The sequence below is a fragment of the Salminus brasiliensis genome, chromosome 2 (genome assembly GCF_030463535.1).
Source record: "Salminus brasiliensis chromosome 2, fSalBra1.hap2, whole genome shotgun sequence".
NCBI lineage: Eukaryota > Metazoa > Chordata > Actinopteri > Characiformes > Bryconidae > Salminus > Salminus brasiliensis.
Genome location: NC_132879.1, coordinates 48,193,348 through 48,211,208, shown reverse-complemented (window position 1 = coordinate 48,211,208; position 17,861 = coordinate 48,193,348). Strand labels below are relative to the sequence as shown.

The window sequence follows — 17,861 nt, the reverse complement described above, 5'->3', positions numbered from 1 at the left end:
AGTGGCATGAATATAAAGTAGCCAAATTAAAATAAACATTTGAGGGGAAAACTAAAAATGGGAACACACTCCAGTACACTTCTTGAGGACCTTATTAGGAACACTAAACTCATGGTGTTAATGGGCCCAAAGTGTACCAAGAAAACATTTCCCACACCATTACACCACCGCCACCTGCCTGGGCTGCTGAATTTGGGCTGCTGAATGCTCTTCTGCTCTCCACAGTTGTACAGAGCTGTGAGTCACCCTAGTCTTTTTCTGCTCAAACTAGGCGGGCTGTTCTCTTTTGACCTCTCTTGACTCTCCATTCTCCGTTCTTCCATCCTGAAGAAACTCTAGAGACTAGAGTTGTTCATTCTACACCTTAAACTCTGTACTTCAGTTCTTCACCCTCACACCTGCAGTACTCTCATAATTAACAACTGTTTCAGAGGCCCTAAAATAGAACATTGTGGGACCCCACAAAACATGCTAAACATGATAGGTCACGGCCTGAAGTAATGCTCAACATGGCGTCTGTTTACAGATAAACTCCTGCCTTCCCCTTGATGTGGAGATCTGCGCGAGCGCAGTAGCCTGAACGAGCCAATAAACCGTGTTTTTTGTGCATAATTATTTTGCGCTATAAAATATAATTATTTATTTTGTGCTGCAAACTATTCATCAGTTTTTTATTCGATTTTATCAGTAATTTAAAATATGTTTTTGAAACGGTAAATTGACCTTTAGTTTCCAGTAGTTTGGTCTCTCCCTATTCATATCCTATTCATGTAACTGGAAATAACTGCCTGGTGGCGTTGCAAACATTGCCTATAAGTACGTAACGGTGTGCTATCTTGGCCAGGTCTCCCATTAAAAAGAGTTTGTGGTCTCAATAACCCCTGGACAAGGTGCCAGTCCATCACACACATCCATTCATCCACCCCTATGGACAATTTAGCATGCCAATTCCCAATCATGTGTGTTTGGGAATTCCTCACAGACAAGACACCAGAGCAAGGATCCGTTACCAAACTCATAGTATTTTCTGCATTATTATTAAGAACAGAATACGAAATCTAGGGATCAGCCGTTCCAGAAATACTCAAACCAGCCCATCTGGCACCAACAATAATGCCACAATCAAAATACTGATATCATAAATTTTCTGATGACTGATGTGAACATCACCTGGCCAGTATCTGCGTGATTTTATATGCACGTCTGGATAACTGGATGAATATGTAGGTGTACAGATGTTTCTAATAATGTGCTCAGTGAGCGTATATCACATTTTTGCATTCCATTTCATTTTAATTTATACATATTTAGCATTGTAGCATTATAATACAGTGACGTTTTTGATGTAATGTAGTCTAATGTGTGATTGTACCACTGCAGAGACTGCTCCTTAGAGTGTCAGCCTGTCCACTAGATGGAGACAAATAGCTGCACACTGGATTAATCCTGGAATACTTTCCTCAATATGCTCATCTTGCCACAGGAATAAAAGATAGAGCATCATTCAACACATTTGCTAGTCGTTTCATGTGGTTCCCAGCTCTCTGTTCTTGTTAGCATTGTGGGCTAAGTGTCCCTGACTGAACCTGAATCCTGTCACCTGTATCTGTCTGTACTATAAAGGAAAGTGAACAAACTTGACCAACAGACACCCAGAGTCTTCTGTGATGGACTTCAGCTTTCACTTTGTACATTCAGTCTGTCACGAAATGTGAGGATATGCAGAAAAAAGCCCACAAAAGAAAAACTGGCGGGTGACTGAGAGAGAGACACAAAGAGAGAGAGAGAAACATACAGAGAGACACTGTGCGTAAGGCAGGCTGATTGATTGCGATTATTAAAGAAACACTTACTGGCAGAGAGAATCCACCACTAATCCAAACCCCCTCAGGCCTTCAACAGTGCTGCTAGAGTCGTCCACGAGCCCCCACAGACTTCTGGGAACGCTTACAGACCACAACACCCCTCGCAGAGTGCAGGGAAACGGGAGACTGAAAAGAGCATTACTTTTGGCTTGGGGCTGTAACTCTATGCTTGGTTGGCCATCACTGACCATTCAGAGACACACAAAAGATGAGCCATTGCCCAAGTGAGTTAGAGGTTTGCTCTCCACATACCAGCATGGAGCAAATTAACATGAAAACGCTGTGTGTGCCCCTCTCCACGCCCCCCTGCCGACCACACCACTGCAGTCCAGTCCAGTTAGCGAGTTAGACTATGTGTCCCACAGTGGCTGCACAGTTCCATGTACTTCAGCAGCACTGGTTTCTCTTAATCTTGCTTACTGCATGTACATACCTCATGTCCACTGGTGCCGAACCTAAAGGCCCAAAGAAAAACGTAGAATAATTACATTAAGGGATTACGAAGGGGAAAAAAAAATCCCATAATCCCAGAAATTGTACGATCTCATTTCAACCCCCGCAGAAACATTTTCTCATTGTTTTGACAGTTGGGGAGCTGGCCTAGCTCATGTGGCTTTCACTGAGTTGCACACAGTACATTTAGCGAAGGAGTTCCACATCATTAGCAAGACTGTAAGAGAACAAAACTGCCATGGCAGAAGGTCTGTAGAACACTGGGCTGCTTTGGGCAAAGCTCACACATCTGCATACCTTACCTTTTACTGGGACAATAAACGGAGCTCTGTAAGGAAAGGGATGAGCGTAAAGGCACAAGGGAAAAGATATTTTGGCAGTCGTTTGTACAGTTGGCTAGACCTGCAGACAGATTCCTCCACATGGACTCATTAGTCTGAGTTGGTTGTCTCACCAGGGTGGGTTAACTTCTCGGCCTCCTCCCCATGTTCATGTTCACTCCCTGGCCTAATCACTCATGCTCCGCCTGGCCTTCACATCTACTCTGGGGATGCAAGAGCCTACCTCTTACAACAAGGATATACTGAAAAAACATTACAATCAGAGGTATAGAGAAGTCTAAAAACATACTTGAGTAAGAGTATGGTTACACTGGTGCCATATAGTCTGTAGTAAAAGTACTGTAGTACTTGTATTTGAGTACTTAAGCAGAAGTAAAAAGTATGAAAACTAGTGCTGAGTAACTTACAGGACTGCACGAGAACATACCTATCAGAACTGAAGACTCCTTATTGGACTCCTCACACAAACGGTAGAAACTGGTCACTGGTAAAAATGTGTTAATGACTAATGTGTCACTGAGTGAAAGTCATCCATCTATCCAGCTTCTTCCTGGTCAATATTTTCTATCACATATTAATAACTGCTATAATTAATTCTTCTATAAGGCTGCTCTCGGTAGTGTTACCCATATTAATATAAAACTGGGCAGAAAACCGCTCTTCTACTTTGCACCACGGTCATGGAATAACCTTCAGAACAAATTACAGCTGGATGATTTTGTCTCCTTGAGTGAGTTTAAAGCTTTGTTAAAATACCTTATACTGGAATCGTGTAATAGCTATTCTTAAGCTGGATTTTATGTTTATATTATGTATTTTAGTAAGTTTGCTTTCAATATGGTTATGGAAATTGCCAGAGACGTTATTAATGAGGTGCCTGGCCACGGCCTGAAGTAATGCTCAACATGGCGTCTGTTTACGGATAAACTCCCGCCTTCCCCTTGATGTGGAGATCTGTGCAAGCGCAGTAGCCTGAACGAGCCAATAATGTTTTTTTGTGCATAATTATTTTGTGCTACAAAAATATAATTATTTATTTTGTGCTACAAACTATTCATCAGATTTTATCAGTAATTCAAAATATGTTTTTGAAATGGTAAATTGACCTTTAGTTTCCAGTAGTTTGGTCTCTCCCTATTCATATCCTATTCATGTAACTGGAAATAACTGCCTGGTGGCATTGCAAACATTGCCTAATAGGACTTAACGGTGTGCCTTCTTGGCCAGGTCTCCCATTAAAAAGAGTTTGTGGTCTCAATAACCCCTGGACAAGGTGCCAGTCCATCACACACATCCATTCATCCACCCCTATGGACAATTTAGCATGCCAATTCCCAATCATGTGTGTTTTTGGGAGGTGATCATACCAAACTCCTCACAGACAAGAGACCAGAGCAAGGATCAGATCCACAACCCCAAGAGCTGTGATCCACACACACTACCTGCTATACCACCTACTCGTACTTCAGTGAATCAAAAGCATCAGAATTTAATAACTCAGGGAAGTATAATTCCTTCAAATACTTTAATGTTACTTGAGTACAATTAACTTGTTACTACCCACCATTAATTACAGTCATATACCATCCCTGTTAAAAAAAAACGTTTTGATGTTTTTCTGAGTGTTAGTAAGTGCACAAATCTTCTACAGGAATGTGGCACAGTTTATGGCACCATTTATTTTTATTTGCTGTATTTAACACAAAAACAATTAAATACAACATAACATTATACCATAAACTTCCCCAAGTATATTAACCCCTTTTTACTGAAGGCTTATTACACACTAAGGCGCATAACTCAGTAACTACAGTTCTACTTCTGTACAAACTGGTGAGGCTATTCTTTGGTAATAGATGTTTGTACTTAACACTTTCAGCCCATTGGCGGTCCATAGCCTGTTTAAGGGGTAAAATTAAGCAAATATAGAGTAATTGTACTTTACAACATAAATGAGTGTCTTCTCTGTACTTACTTCCGCTTCAAAAATCCCTAGGAGTGTTTTTCCATACTCTTCCACAGTACAGCATACAATCAAAGGCTTTAGCATTAGCTTACCTAACCAACAAGATTCTGTCTGCAACTGGCCTGGTTTCAGCTCAGCGGAGCCATGGCTGGCCAGGATGTTTGCTGGAGAGGATGATGATTGACACTTTGTTGCAGGGAGAGGATTGTTTGCAGAACTGTGCATTCCTGTCCGGAATGAACTTGAGAAGTCGTTTCACCGAAATGAACGGAACAGCGGTCAAATCTTATTTAGACGTTTGAAGAAGATCGGCTGCGGGTCAAAAAAGTCAAAAGCACAGCAAGCATAAACAACCGCGAAACACACCATGAAACACAACGGTTCAGATGTTGTCCAAAAGAAATCATTTTATTGGATTGCGAGTGTGAGAGATGGCTTCGATAAAGAGTGTGCTCACTGACTTTGACGCCTAGCCTCTGCTTCTTATTTACTCCAGAGTGTTACAGCGAGTCCCTCCTGAGAGCAGGATCTCATGGTGTGACCTGATACTGAGTAATTAGCATTTAACTTGATGATATTAATTATGGAAAATGTATGAATTTGATAAATCTACAGTTTACAACTGGAAATTAGCATGATGACTGGAGATGTGTGATGATACTGAACTCATCGCTTTCTCCAGATAATTGCTCAGAGCCAATGACTGTGGAAAACATGGCCGCCGTGATTCCAATCCCTTTTGCTTTATAGGAATGAAGCCAAAGCTGTCCACCATGTTGTTAAATTTGCAACCAGAGTCTGCGCAGAGAAGACTGCGCAGAGGTGGAGCCAGGCTCTCTTACTTATTGGGTAGACCCTCCCCCCTCTCTCAGACCAAGTGTGTCTCAGACCGACTTCATTTAGCTCATAGCGCAGAAGCAGAACAGGCAGAAAGGGCTCGATGCAGGTCCTGCAGACGACAAGTCTCTTCCAGCCAAGGCTGTCAATCACTTTATTCTTTTCCATAGTCGTTGTTTACAGATATCAGATATTTTATGTATTTATGTATTTATTCATTGGCATTGAATTGGCATTCTCAATCATCTTAAAGATAAAGTAATACTGGAATAACTTTGAATTCCATGCATGGTTTATTACTCCACGGTTAAGTACATTATTTTTAATGTTTGATCTTTTATTCAAAAAAATTGGTGCATTGCAGAAATTAAAAACTTCGTGTTCAGGACATGAGAGATAAGCTCAGTGTGAAGGAGTATTCTGTTACTGTAAAAGTCAGACTTGACCTGACAGACACCAACCTCCTGTTCATTTGGAGCAGTTATCCAAACAAGCATGCATGCGTGTGCTGCCTGTGACAGTTTAGCTTCAGCTCTAAATAACTGCCGTCCTCTTGCTTACTCAGGGAGCGGGGATGTGTTAAGGGGTCACTTGCGCTAGCTTTTAAGGGTTCGTTTTAAGAGAAAGCACTTGTGGTATTTGGCACAAGTCTGTGACTTCTAGCAAATCACTACTTCTTGTAGAGACAGAAAGAATGCATAAAGGCAGAATCAAAGCACATTCAGTGAGTGAAGGGGTTAAAGGGGACAGCCATCATCAGAAACGTATTACAGATCACAGATCACACCTGATGCTGGACACTAAATACATAATTTAATATGTACAAGACGAACACTTCAGTTCACAGTTAGAATAACAATAATAAAAAATACATTTCTCAGCTACGCTTTTGGAAAAGGTACTTCATTTTGTGAACTGCACTTACACTGACTATATTACCTCAAATACACAACTTTAAACAAGCATATAGTTGCTGCATTTTCCAAGTACGTCCTAATCATTTGGCTAACAGCAATTAAAGCAGCCAAATGATAGTAAGAATACATTCCATACGTAGGCAGCTGGTTACTGACAAAAAAGGGAAGCTTCCTTCTTCAAATACTGACCTTAGATAAAAGAACTTAAGGGATGGTAAGCGTAAATCCAGTTAATATGATTGATCACTTAACCCAGATGCAGTCAATCAGCCAAGACATGCTGGGTATCTGATTTGTGATTCCTCAATTTACAAAAGGAGATGCTAGACTAATGATGCTAACACACACCACGGTAAATACATTCCCTATTAGTGTGTTTGCTTCAGAAGCTACTTAAACAAGTTAACAAATACAAAATAATAAAAAGGAATAGATGTGCCTTCATTAAACATTTTGCCTGAAATTAGAACTTCATTACTGTCCACTGCAATGCATGGGATGGTTCAAGTTACTTAATGGCTGTTTCACCGTTCAGCTCTGTGGAAATGTATATTTCAGATTTTTTTGAAGTCATACAGTATTCTAAACCACATCGATTTTTTTGTGTGAAAGAAATTAAGATGCGTTTCATGATTCAAAGATTGAATCTTCTGCTTAGATATTTAACTGTCTTGGCAATGTTGTCCATGATCTTGTCTGTATACGCAGCCAGTCTAAGACGGTGAAAGAGACTGCTCATCAGAAGAGGATCAGAACATCTCTCTCTGATTAAGAAGTAGCACGTCTGTCATCTCCTGTTGAACATGAACATCCTTGTAATAACAGATTGGGAGATCTTATTGGCCGGATATTTGCAAAGATGAAATTGGTGACAAGTCTAAGTCCAGTGTTTGTTAGCACTGTCAGCATAGAGTCTTTCATTCTAATACCAAACATATCTTGGCTGATCGACTGCATTTTGGGTAAGCGATAACCCTGCTGAAAAATCCAGACCAGCTTTTGCTGGTAGCTGGTTTTGGATGATCAAGCTGGTCTTTGATGGCCAATGTGGTTGAAAAGCTGGTCAACCAGTCTTGCTGGTCTTGCTGGTTGATCAACTTGGTCATTCTGGTCAGGCTGGTTGATCAGCTTTCTCATTCTGGTCATGCTGGTTCATCACCTTGGTCATGTTGGTCGAGCAGCTTGATGTTGCTAGTCATGCTCAATGACCAGCTTAGTCTTGCTGGTCGACCAGCTTGGTGTTTCTAGTTATGCTCAATGACCAGCTTGGTCATTCTGGTCGACCATCTTGGTGTTGCTAGTCATGCTCAATGACCAGCTTGGTCTTGCTGGTCGACCAGCTTAGTGTTTCTAGTTATGCTCAATGGCCAGCTTGGTCTTATTGGTCATGCTGGTCGACCATCTTGGTGTTGCTAGTCATGTTCAATGACCAGTTTGGTCATGCTGGTCGACCAACGTGGTTATGCTAGTCAACCAGCTTGGTCTAGCTAGTCAAGCTGGCCGACCAAATTGGTCACGCTGGTTTACCAGCTTGATGTTTCTAGTTATGCTCAACAACCAGCTTGGTCATGCTGGTCGACCATCATGATTTTTCTAGTTATGCTCAATGACCAGCTTGGTCTTGCTAGTCATGCTGGCCGACCAACTTGGTCATACTGGTCGACCGGCTTGGTCTTGCTGGTCATGCTGATCAACCAGCATGGTCAATCTTGGTCAAACTGGATGTCAAGTTTGATTAGGTTAATCATGCTTGTAGACCAGCTTAACCATCAAACTCAAATGAAAACATACCCTATGCTGGTCAACAAGGACAATCACATCAATTAGATTTCTTTGCTTTATGAAACAGTATTTTTCACACCAGTTTTATCTGTTCGCTAAGACAGGCATTTCTGTTCCCTTTATCTTCCTGACTGAGCACTGCAGAATGAGACAGCTGAACCAACTCAGTTCAAGACTGTGTCAATATTCAGGTTGTTTCTGTTAGTAATAGGTGTAATGCATCATTTGACTATGATTTGAATTTGTTTCTCCAAACTGGATCTAAGAAGTCCAGATCAGTCCAAACCACGAGCTGATGACAAAGTGAATCCAAAAAAATGAAAGATTGAATCTTCTGCTTAGATATTTAACTGTCTTGGCAATGTTGTCCATGATCTTGTCTGTATACGCAGCCAGTCTAAGACGGTGAAAGAGACTGCTCATCAGAAGAGGATCAGAACATCTCTCTCTGATTAAGAAGTAGCACGTCTGTCATCACCTCCTGTTGAACATGAACATCCTTGTAATAACAGTTAATACTTCATCAGCTTCCTGAGGATCCAGCCACCAGAGGAAAAGATGTCACTTGGCTGTCTCTTTGCTGCCCTGATAAGAACGAAACACATGATGCTTCTTTGCTTTAAGAAAAGAACTCTTCTCTTCCTCCAGTCTGATTGTGTCCCTGTGATCTCCTCCTTCTACTTGCATGTGTGGATATCGTTCATGGTCTCGCATCGCCGGCAGCGCACATAGCAACACCAGATGAACTTGCACTCGCAGCGCTCCACGTGACGCACCACGTGAGTGTTGTAGCCTCGGCCGCAGCACAGCAAGTTGCAGCCATCTGGGCCGGCAGACGTGCGGTTGCAGCGGCGCCCGCGGGTCCCCGCCACGCCCAGCCGCCGGTCCTCTAGGCAGTAATTGGGCGACTTGTTGAGGAAGATGAGCTCCTCGCGGCTGATGGCCAAGTGCCGCTGCTCCTTCTCTTTGCGGCGGAACTTGCGCTTGGAGCGCTCCAGCACCTGCACGCTGTTCTCATAGCGCTCCTTCAGGTAGCCCCCCACACGCTCAAATGACGCCATCGTCCTCCAGCATGTCTTCACTGCACACGATCCAGAGACGCCGTGGCAACGGCAGTCTGTTGACATCGTCTTGGCTATGGCCTATAGGTGTAAAGAACACATCAACAGTGTTAAAGGAACAGAGAACTAATCCAGTTACTAAACCGTTAGTGTAGCGTAGTGGGTAACAACCCCAGTAGCTCCATGATAGACTAGAGTTTGAGTCCCTAAGCCGAGCCAGCCCACCACACTACACCAATTAGAGTCCTTAGGCAAGACTCCTGACACTACATTCAGCTGTGTACCTTGATTCAAGTGTGCCATTGGGGAAATTTAGGGTCTGGACTAGATAAACCTGGATTATCATTAGTTTGTAGTAGGTTACTGATGCAGTAAAATGAATAAAATACTGTAGCAAGTAGCCTATAAAGACATGGCATTAAATATTGTTTTTAATTGTTACTCTTTAAACATCGGTTTAACAATTTTCGGCTGATACCAACATAATTCTGAATTCATAAAGAATTCATAAGAATTACATCTGCAATAATTAGTCAGCAAAGCCGAATGGTCATCTATGATGTCATGGGAAAACACTGATGCATCCTTTACTTTCTGGAGGGCCAACCAACCCACAAAAGGTCAAATTAGACAACGCTGTCAGTTTATTATGGCTTCCTATGTCAGAAAGCAGAGTCTAGGCTGCAGTTGAGGTGGGGTGGGGGGTGGTCCTATAAAAAACTCTTACTTAATAGTCTACTGGTCACACAAATGGAACAGTCTAACCAGGCTGCGTTATATCACAAGCTGTCTATTAGTTATACCGCCCCCCCATTTGAAAACCTCCACATCTGAGTAGTGACGTGAGCAGTTTCTCATTATCGTTAAGAGTCAAGATTCAAGATTCAAAAGTTAAATTGTCACAAGCATGGTAAACTAGCAGTTACACTGTTCAATGAGATTCTGACTTTGCTAATCATCCTAACACATCCTAGCTAGTCGCACACACAAGACATAAGAAAAACTATGCAACATAAGTTAAAGACTATAGGCATAATTAAACTAGAGACATAAGTAAAAAGAACAGGCAGCCAAACCTGCTGTTCTGAACAGGGCTGACAAAAGGGTGCTAAAGACCAAAGCATGTCACAGACATTTCTTTAAGACACATAGAACTGTATAAACTTCTGGAAAAAGGCTCTCATCTGTCACCTTTAAAACTAAAATGCTTTGTAATGTTCATGTTAAACACTCAGCTCGGGGTGAGCAATATAGCATTATTGTATCATCATGATGTTTTAGGAAACTTTCCTGATGCACAGTGTCAGAAAATTCTGTTTTTCTTACATCTGACAAGTTGAAACAGACAAAAAAAGAAACATCAAATAAAACTATAATAACTTTAATTCAATATTTTACTCCCTGCACAGACCTAAACTTAATTAATCAAGATTAATTGGTTAATTGGTCAGGTTTTTAAAAGTACTTTAAATATCCACCATACGATTACAAAAGTATACTGTGACATTATGTCATTTATTGTGACAAAATAAATATCATGCTACAAAAAGGTGCTTAAAATGTTTTGAGAAATGCCAAAGATGAACCTATATGTTTTATGTGGTTCCATATAGAACAATGTTTGTAAGAAAGATGTAAATTAAATATGGCATTGCTCATAGAACTCTTTGAGGCATTTATTTTTTTAGTTTACCCAGCTCTACCCTTAGCCATTTCCAATGCTTGCAATACATCTCCATGAAGAACAGATAAAACACCAGTGATGAGGTGTTTGATTTCAGCAATACTTTTTACGATTTGTTTAAATGATGCAACAGAAATGTGGAGAGAAAAAACTATTCCACGGCAAGACCCTTCAGCCGGTACTGTGAAAATATTGCTGTTTCTTCAACTTAAAACCGACAGTGACGCTGTGGCCTTAGCTCTGATTTACCTCATCATGCTACCCTGCAGTGTTGTCATTTTGTTTGTGTGTATTTTATGTTTTTCAGTTTCAGAAATAAGACTCAAACAGCTTCGGGACAACTATTGGATAGTGTGGTTATTTAAGAAGAATTACAAGGGATCTTAAGAAAAGCACAAAGAATATTTATAAATATTCAAAAATACAATTCTCCAAAAATTCTTAAGAAGTTCCGATATATTCTCTTAAGAAAGTCTTAATTTGCTTAATTTGAGAAAAAAAGCTCTTTCTAAGACACTCGTCCTTGTTTTATTTATTTATTTATTTATTTATTTAGGAGAATTGTAACATGCAGCATTTATGCTGTATTTCACAGTTTATCATAAACAATGCCAAATAATATTTAGAAATGTCCTATAATTAGGTAAATCTGTACAGTGGGAAACAAAATTGAAGAAAAAAGTTTGAGTAAGTGTTCAAACATTTTGAGTAAACACAAGCTTAAAGTGAATTTTCCGTATTTAGATTTAATCCAGTTAAATCAGACATTCATTCTAGAAATGTAACAATTTAAACATTGTTTTAGAGTCTGACCTACTAGAGGCTGACCTACTCTTAAAAAGACAAGTGTGAGGTGAAGGTTAAGCAAATATTTAAAAGTATACATTTTCAATTGTTCTGAGAATCTTAAGTCTTAAGAGAAAAGTTAAAAACAAGAATCAAATTGTGAAATATTTTGAAAGAATATCAATTGAACTATAAGCATAAAGTTAAAAAAAAAAGCACATCTTTCTTTCTTAAGAAATCTCTGTGAATCCAGCCCCAAAAAGCTCTTTATTTTTTTAGCTCAGCTCTTTAAAGTCTGGGCTGGGAAAAAGTTGTCCTGCAGAGTTTCTCTGACGATGGCTTTGAATGATTGACGTTCCCTGTAGAGAAACTGTGCAGCAGTTACAACAGCTAATGAGATTTTTACCTATTAACCGGTTTACCTATTTCCTTTCTGAGCTCATATTCACAATTCAAACATGTTAACATGTGCTGATAAACATGCTGACAAACCAGGTTTGAGAGGCAGTGTATTGTTCTCTATATTTCTGAAGGTTTTTTGGACTGGGTAAAATATTTAGAAAGCTGATTCCCAACGTGTGAATAACGATACAAACACACCCTCAAGGAAGAAGGCACTGCACGCCAAATCTTACACAATACACTCCAGCAGACATCCTGAACTGGATGCAAAACACTGGAATAAATGTCAGTCAGGGGGAGAATTTACTCTCTCTTAACCACCACGCCTGCTGGGGCCACAGGACAATGGGAAAGCTGTGAACTTGTGCGATTCTAAGCCCATGTGGAGCTGGTTGATCTGTTTGGCGGACGCATTGATGAGACCTCGCATCCTGCTCTAAACTCTATACGATGCTCGGCAGTTCCAAACCAAAGCCGTGGTGTCGAGTGTCTGTAAACTCTCTTGAGCGATTCGCAAGCAAGCCCGAGGAATTCAGCGCAAATCTGTCCTCTAATTTCCAACTGGCGAATGTAAACCTCTCCCATTAATGGAGAACAGACTCGGAAGGAGGAGTGTAACTCATTTGACAGACAAATTGCTGGAGTTACAGCAGTCCGTTTTTATTAGTCATTATTCGCCAGGTTTTAAAAACGATTTCTGTTGTCAGGCAGAAAGAACATTTGCGAGGCGCATTCATCAAGTCACGCAGTGGCACAAGCAATGGCACATTCCAGAGCGTTAGTGGTCATCTGCATTCTTTGCTGGCCGTGTCCAGCGATGGGGAGGAAGAAATGGAGCACACAGCCGAAGCTGGAGGTGTGCTGCAGTGCAGAAGTGCTTAGCTAGGGCCAGAGAGATTAGACTGGTTTACACAAAAAGCCAACTGATACACAGAACAGCAGCGAAGCTGTTGCTTTTGAGAAGAAGTAGTGTTTATATAATGCGTGTGCATATCAGGAATTCGTTTGAGTGAATGGGTTAAGACAGACATTCTCCAGTCTGTCACGCCTTACATATTTACTCATATTAGTGTGAATTAGCATTGCCCCCACACACCCCCCCGCCCCAAAGCTCTCTCTTTCTGTCTCTCTCCGAATCTTTAAACACACTCTTGCAGGCACAAACCAGCAGCCTGAACTAGATGTGGGCATTGCAGTAATAATTTACTGTTATTTTTTATCATAATTTCAACGTTATGCTTTTTGTATGTCGAGTATGTTGTATGTACTTAAAGAACATCGACCAACTGTGCACTTCACTGCAAAGACAATCAAAACATGCCTGGTTTAACTGTGTTTTTACATACCTCTATTACCAGAGAACAGCTCCACCAGTTTGTACAGAAGTCCCTGTAGCTACTGAATAATACACCTTAGTGTGTAATAAGCCTTAACAGGATGTAATGCAGCTTTTTACACTTACACTCTTTTAAGGGTTCTTCAGTAAAGGCAGTGGTTCTATACAGGATCGTTTAACTCAAAGGACCATTCTGACGCTAAAGGGGTTTTTCAGATGTCAGTGACAAGACAGTTAGTGAGGTCAGGATGTTGGATGATTACCACCCCACCTCATTCCCAAAGTACTGAATGAAACCCCATCCATCATTCCAGAGAACACAGTTCTACTGCTCCACAGCTGGGGGGCTTCATTGCTGTTTCAGCAATGGGAGCAACTTAAAGTAGTTCATTAGAAGGGGTGTCCACAAAGATTTGGACATATAGTGTATGCTTTTTTACAAACATTAGCTACCACTACTACTACTATAGGGAAAAACAAGGAGGGTTAATAAGGTACCCCTGTGAGGTCATTGTGTGTGTGACTCTCACCTGTCTCCCTGCCTCGCTGTTATGCTGGTTCATGACGAGCAGGGTGTCGTCTCCGCGAGACGAGGTGTTCTTGGGCATGTTGTCGATGAAGCGACGGCTGAACCACGTCCCATAGGCGATGTCGTCAGAGCAGCCGCCCCAGTGCCAGCCCTCAGTGGGCGAGCCACTGCCGCCCAGGGTGGTGTCGCATGAACACTCTGTCATGTTCCCCGCACTGCACGAGCGGGTGACTGCGTGCACCAAGCCTGCAGCCATTATAGCGTAGATGAACGCTGTCTCTTTTGTCCCTGCGGGTGAATGACACAGAGATCAGTCTGATTTGATAGCAGTTAGTTATTTTATAGTATCTACAGAATAGTCAAAGCAGATATGAATAATATGTCTAACAATTAATACATAAATCAATAACATATGTAGTTTAAGGGCTAACAACCAGAGCAGACCCTGGAAATTAAGTAAATAAATAAGAATAAGGAATCTAAGCCAATGATGTAGAAAAGTCAGAGGATTACTTGTGATCAGGATCATTTAGTCAGGGTTTGCCACGTGTGTAATTGTACCCACATATGGGCAAATGCACTGGAGGAATTATATAAATATATATATATATATATATATATATATATATATACACACATACATATGCCTGGTAGGCACCTGGAAAAGTAATCATGCAGAGAGCTACCAAGATGGATGAAATTTCAATGGAAAAGCAGCCTTTACCTAAGTGTAGACAGAAAGGACTGGTCAGGATTTTATAGAGGAGTATTAAAAGGCTATGCAGCCAGCTTCCTACATGTGGTAACCTTCACATTGGTAAAGAACCTTAACATTGGCTTCTGTAAACCTAAAAGGTTATTCACACTTTATGGACAAAAGTATTGGGACACCTGTTCATTCAGTTTATTAAAGGGTATTAAAACAAAAGCTTTTTTGCTAGTTGGATTAACTGTCTCTACAGTTCAGGGAAGGCTTTCCACTAGATTATGGAGAATTGATGTGAGGATTTGGTTGCATTCAGCAACAAGAGCGTTAGTGAGGTCAGGATGATGGATGATCAGGATCCCAGCTCATCCCAAACTCCCTTACTCATCCCAGAATTACAGGATGGAGCACAGTCATTCCAGAGAAGGGTGTCCACAAACATTTAGACATATCGTGTTTATTTCTTTTACAAAAATGATTCTTTTTGGAACAAAAAAAACATTTTTTTGCCCTTTGTAGCTTCCTTTTTTAAAGCAGATGATGACTGACAGATGCTATAGGATCATGTGGTCAAGCCTTCTTACATGCTGATTTATAGCAGGTCAAGAAAAGTTGGTTTAACGGTCAGTGATGTTTAAAGTCTTACACTGACTCGTCCAATCTACCACACACACACACACACACACACACACACACACACACGAGTGTGGAAAACGGCATGAGGAAGGTTGAAGCACATCAGACAGTAAACGCTCTTCTAACATCACAGAATCTGGCTGTGATGAGTGGAGCAGGGGTCAGTAGAGTCAAGCTAAAATGGACTAACCCCCACCCCCTCTCAACCCCAACCCCACCAAGTTGAAATGGATTACCCATATGCCCTTGCACCTTGGGCTTAAACATTAGGATGATACAGAAAATAGGTTAGTGTCCATGCACTCACACTTGAGCTTGATGAATGAAAGTGTATCAGCCGTGTCTTAGCCCTGGACTAAACTGGCCTTTACGCATGTCGATTTAAATGCAAGCCTGGATCTACTGTTTTTCCCTCTCTCTTTTGGGACACTTTTAGCACTCTGAGAGGCTATAAATAGACTGTAAAAATGTAACCACTGTAACGGCTCTAATCCCCTCAGATTAAACCGAAGAGGCTACTCGTGCTTCCGTCTAGCGCTGAACTGTGGAGGCGGTTCACGCTGAGCGCTGCTTAAAGTGAAGCAGATGTGCTGTCCTGCTGCTTGTCTGCTCCGACTGACCACTTCGAGCATGTTTAGGAAACCTATCTGTGAGTGCGCAGAGCCAAGTGAGCTGGAGAGCAGCCCTCACTCTAACAACCATCCAGGTTTTAGACCCTGGCACTAACGGTTCATACAAGAGTCAAATCAAATACATCTATTAAAAAATGAGAAAAATACATACGCATAAAATGAATTACTACATACGGAGAACGCTGAAGACTTCATTCATCAGTTTGTTTGCAAATATAAAGTACAAATTATTCAGATGCAACATTTAGCATATTTATTTTTCGTATTTATTTATGCTATTAAGAAAGACAGTACAGCTCACTGTCGTGTTTAGAATTAATCTTAATTTAATTTAATTTAATTTTAGCATTTAATTAATTTATTTAATGTATTAATCGAGTGGCTGGTCACCAAGTAAGACGTCAAAATTAGGACTCCCATCTTTTCAGTAATGTCCCTGGAAATGTGTAACGGGAAAAAAAATGTGAGAAGTAAAAACACAAAAAACAAAAAGGCAATAAAACAAACGAACGAAAAAATAACGAATAAATTACAAAACGAAAGTAAGAAAACGGAACGAATTAAATAACGAGAAACGAAAGCAAACGCTAAAAATCGAGCATGCAAAGATATATAACGTATAATGTGGTGTGTGTCCGGTTGTGTTCTCACCGCTCGTGAGCTCGTTGCCGAAGCCCGGCGGCTCGCGCGTCGTGCTGCAGTTCCAGCGCTCGTGCCTGAACTGTGTCCTGCACTCGGAGACGCCCAGGCGCGCGCCCTCCGCCACGCTCGCGAGCAGGTAGGGCTTCCGGCGACACACGTCCTTCTGCTTGGCGGAGAGGGGCAGGTTAGCGCAGCCGGTCTTCTCCGACACTCCGACGGACGTGATGCCCAGCCACCTGCGGTGTGGAGCGTCGTGGAGAGCCATGAAGAGCCGGGCAGGAGAAGGGAGAGAAGGGGCATTGTCTCCTCTCTACCTGGGCTAATTTCGACAAACTGCCCACAACTACACATCTCAAAGAAGGGTGAGAAAAAAGAGATGTTGTACTACTTACATCCAGCTTCCTTGGCAGCAGAGCGGCTGAGAAGAGAGGAGCGCGAGGAAGAAGAGGTGAAGTAACCGCGACCAGCTGCTGCTCTTCTCCATGACCGCCTCATTTAAAAGAGCAGGGAGGGCGCGAGCGCTCCGGTAACACTCGACTCATAACCGTAAGCTACATCGGACCTCACCGCCGTAATCCAAAAAGATCTTCTGATCCTGACACGGGCGTAGTTTCTCTTCTTTTGGGCCATGCAGGGGACATCCGAGAGCTGTCAGCTTCTTGTCTGAGGCTTTGAGGGTCTTGTCAGGTGGGTAATGAGATTTACGTTGCCCCCCTTCCCCTCTGCTCCCTCCCCTCAGCAGGGCTGTTAAATTGTTTTAGAATCAGCTCGTCTCGCTTTGGACGGCTGTCCTGCCGTGACGGAGCCGCGCCCTGATTGGACGAACGGTCTATTGATATTTAAATGAGCGCCTCCGTCCACGACTTCGATTGGACAGCAGTGGGTAAAGGAGCAGCACGCGGCGTTGTTTTTTTAATCCACCAGTACTCCGACGAATCTCGCCCTCTGCGATTGGATTGGCTATGAATATCCCTGAGCTGGGATTGGTTGCCAGTGAAAGGGTGAGGACAAATAGGCTAACTGAGGGGACAGGGACGGCAGTGTGTGCAGGCGCGAGAGGGACCCGCATGTCAGGACACTGCGTTTAAAAACGACTTAATAAGCGAGTAAATCGTTTTCTCAGATACTTTTGTGTGAATCTGTCGATACCAGCCTGTAGCTGTGGCTCTGTGTGGACACACCAGTGAATAATACAACGACTTAAAATGCTGAATAATTTGTGGAGACGAAAATGTTTTTTTCCCCCCAAAATAGTTTAAAACAGAGAATCTGATCAACATGTGTAT

At 41.8% G+C, this 17,861-nt stretch overlaps 1 protein-coding gene across 1 annotated transcript; it reads right to left on the bottom strand.

Annotated features, from left to right (window-relative positions):
• Window positions 1-5,889: 5,889 nt before the first annotated feature.
• Window positions 5,890-17,296, bottom strand: wnt16 (wingless-type MMTV integration site family, member 16). Its single transcript, XM_072673949.1, has 4 exons — window positions 16,968-17,296; window positions 16,585-16,811; window positions 13,961-14,247; window positions 5,890-9,303 (listed from the first exon to the last, which is right to left on the bottom strand). The coding sequence occupies exons 1-4, from the start codon at window positions 17,057-17,059 to the stop codon at window positions 8,839-8,841; spliced, it is 1,071 nt and encodes a 356-aa protein (XP_072530050.1). The 5' UTR covers window positions 17,060-17,296; the 3' UTR covers window positions 5,890-8,838.
• Between the last annotated feature and the right edge of the window lie 565 nt (window positions 17,297-17,861).

Coding starts and splice junctions, on each gene's coding strand:
- wnt16 (XM_072673949.1), bottom strand. CDS start 17,059: ATGGAGAAGAGCAGCAGCTGGTCGCGGTTACTTCACCTCTTCTTCCTC. Junction 14,248..16,584: donor CGGCAACGAGCTCACGAGCG/GTGAGAACACAA, acceptor ATTCACCCGCAG/GGACAAAAGAGACAGCGTTC. Junction 9,304..13,960: donor ACAGCGAGGCAGGGAGACAG/GTGAGAGTCACA, acceptor TTACACCTATAG/GCCATAGCCAAGACGATGTC.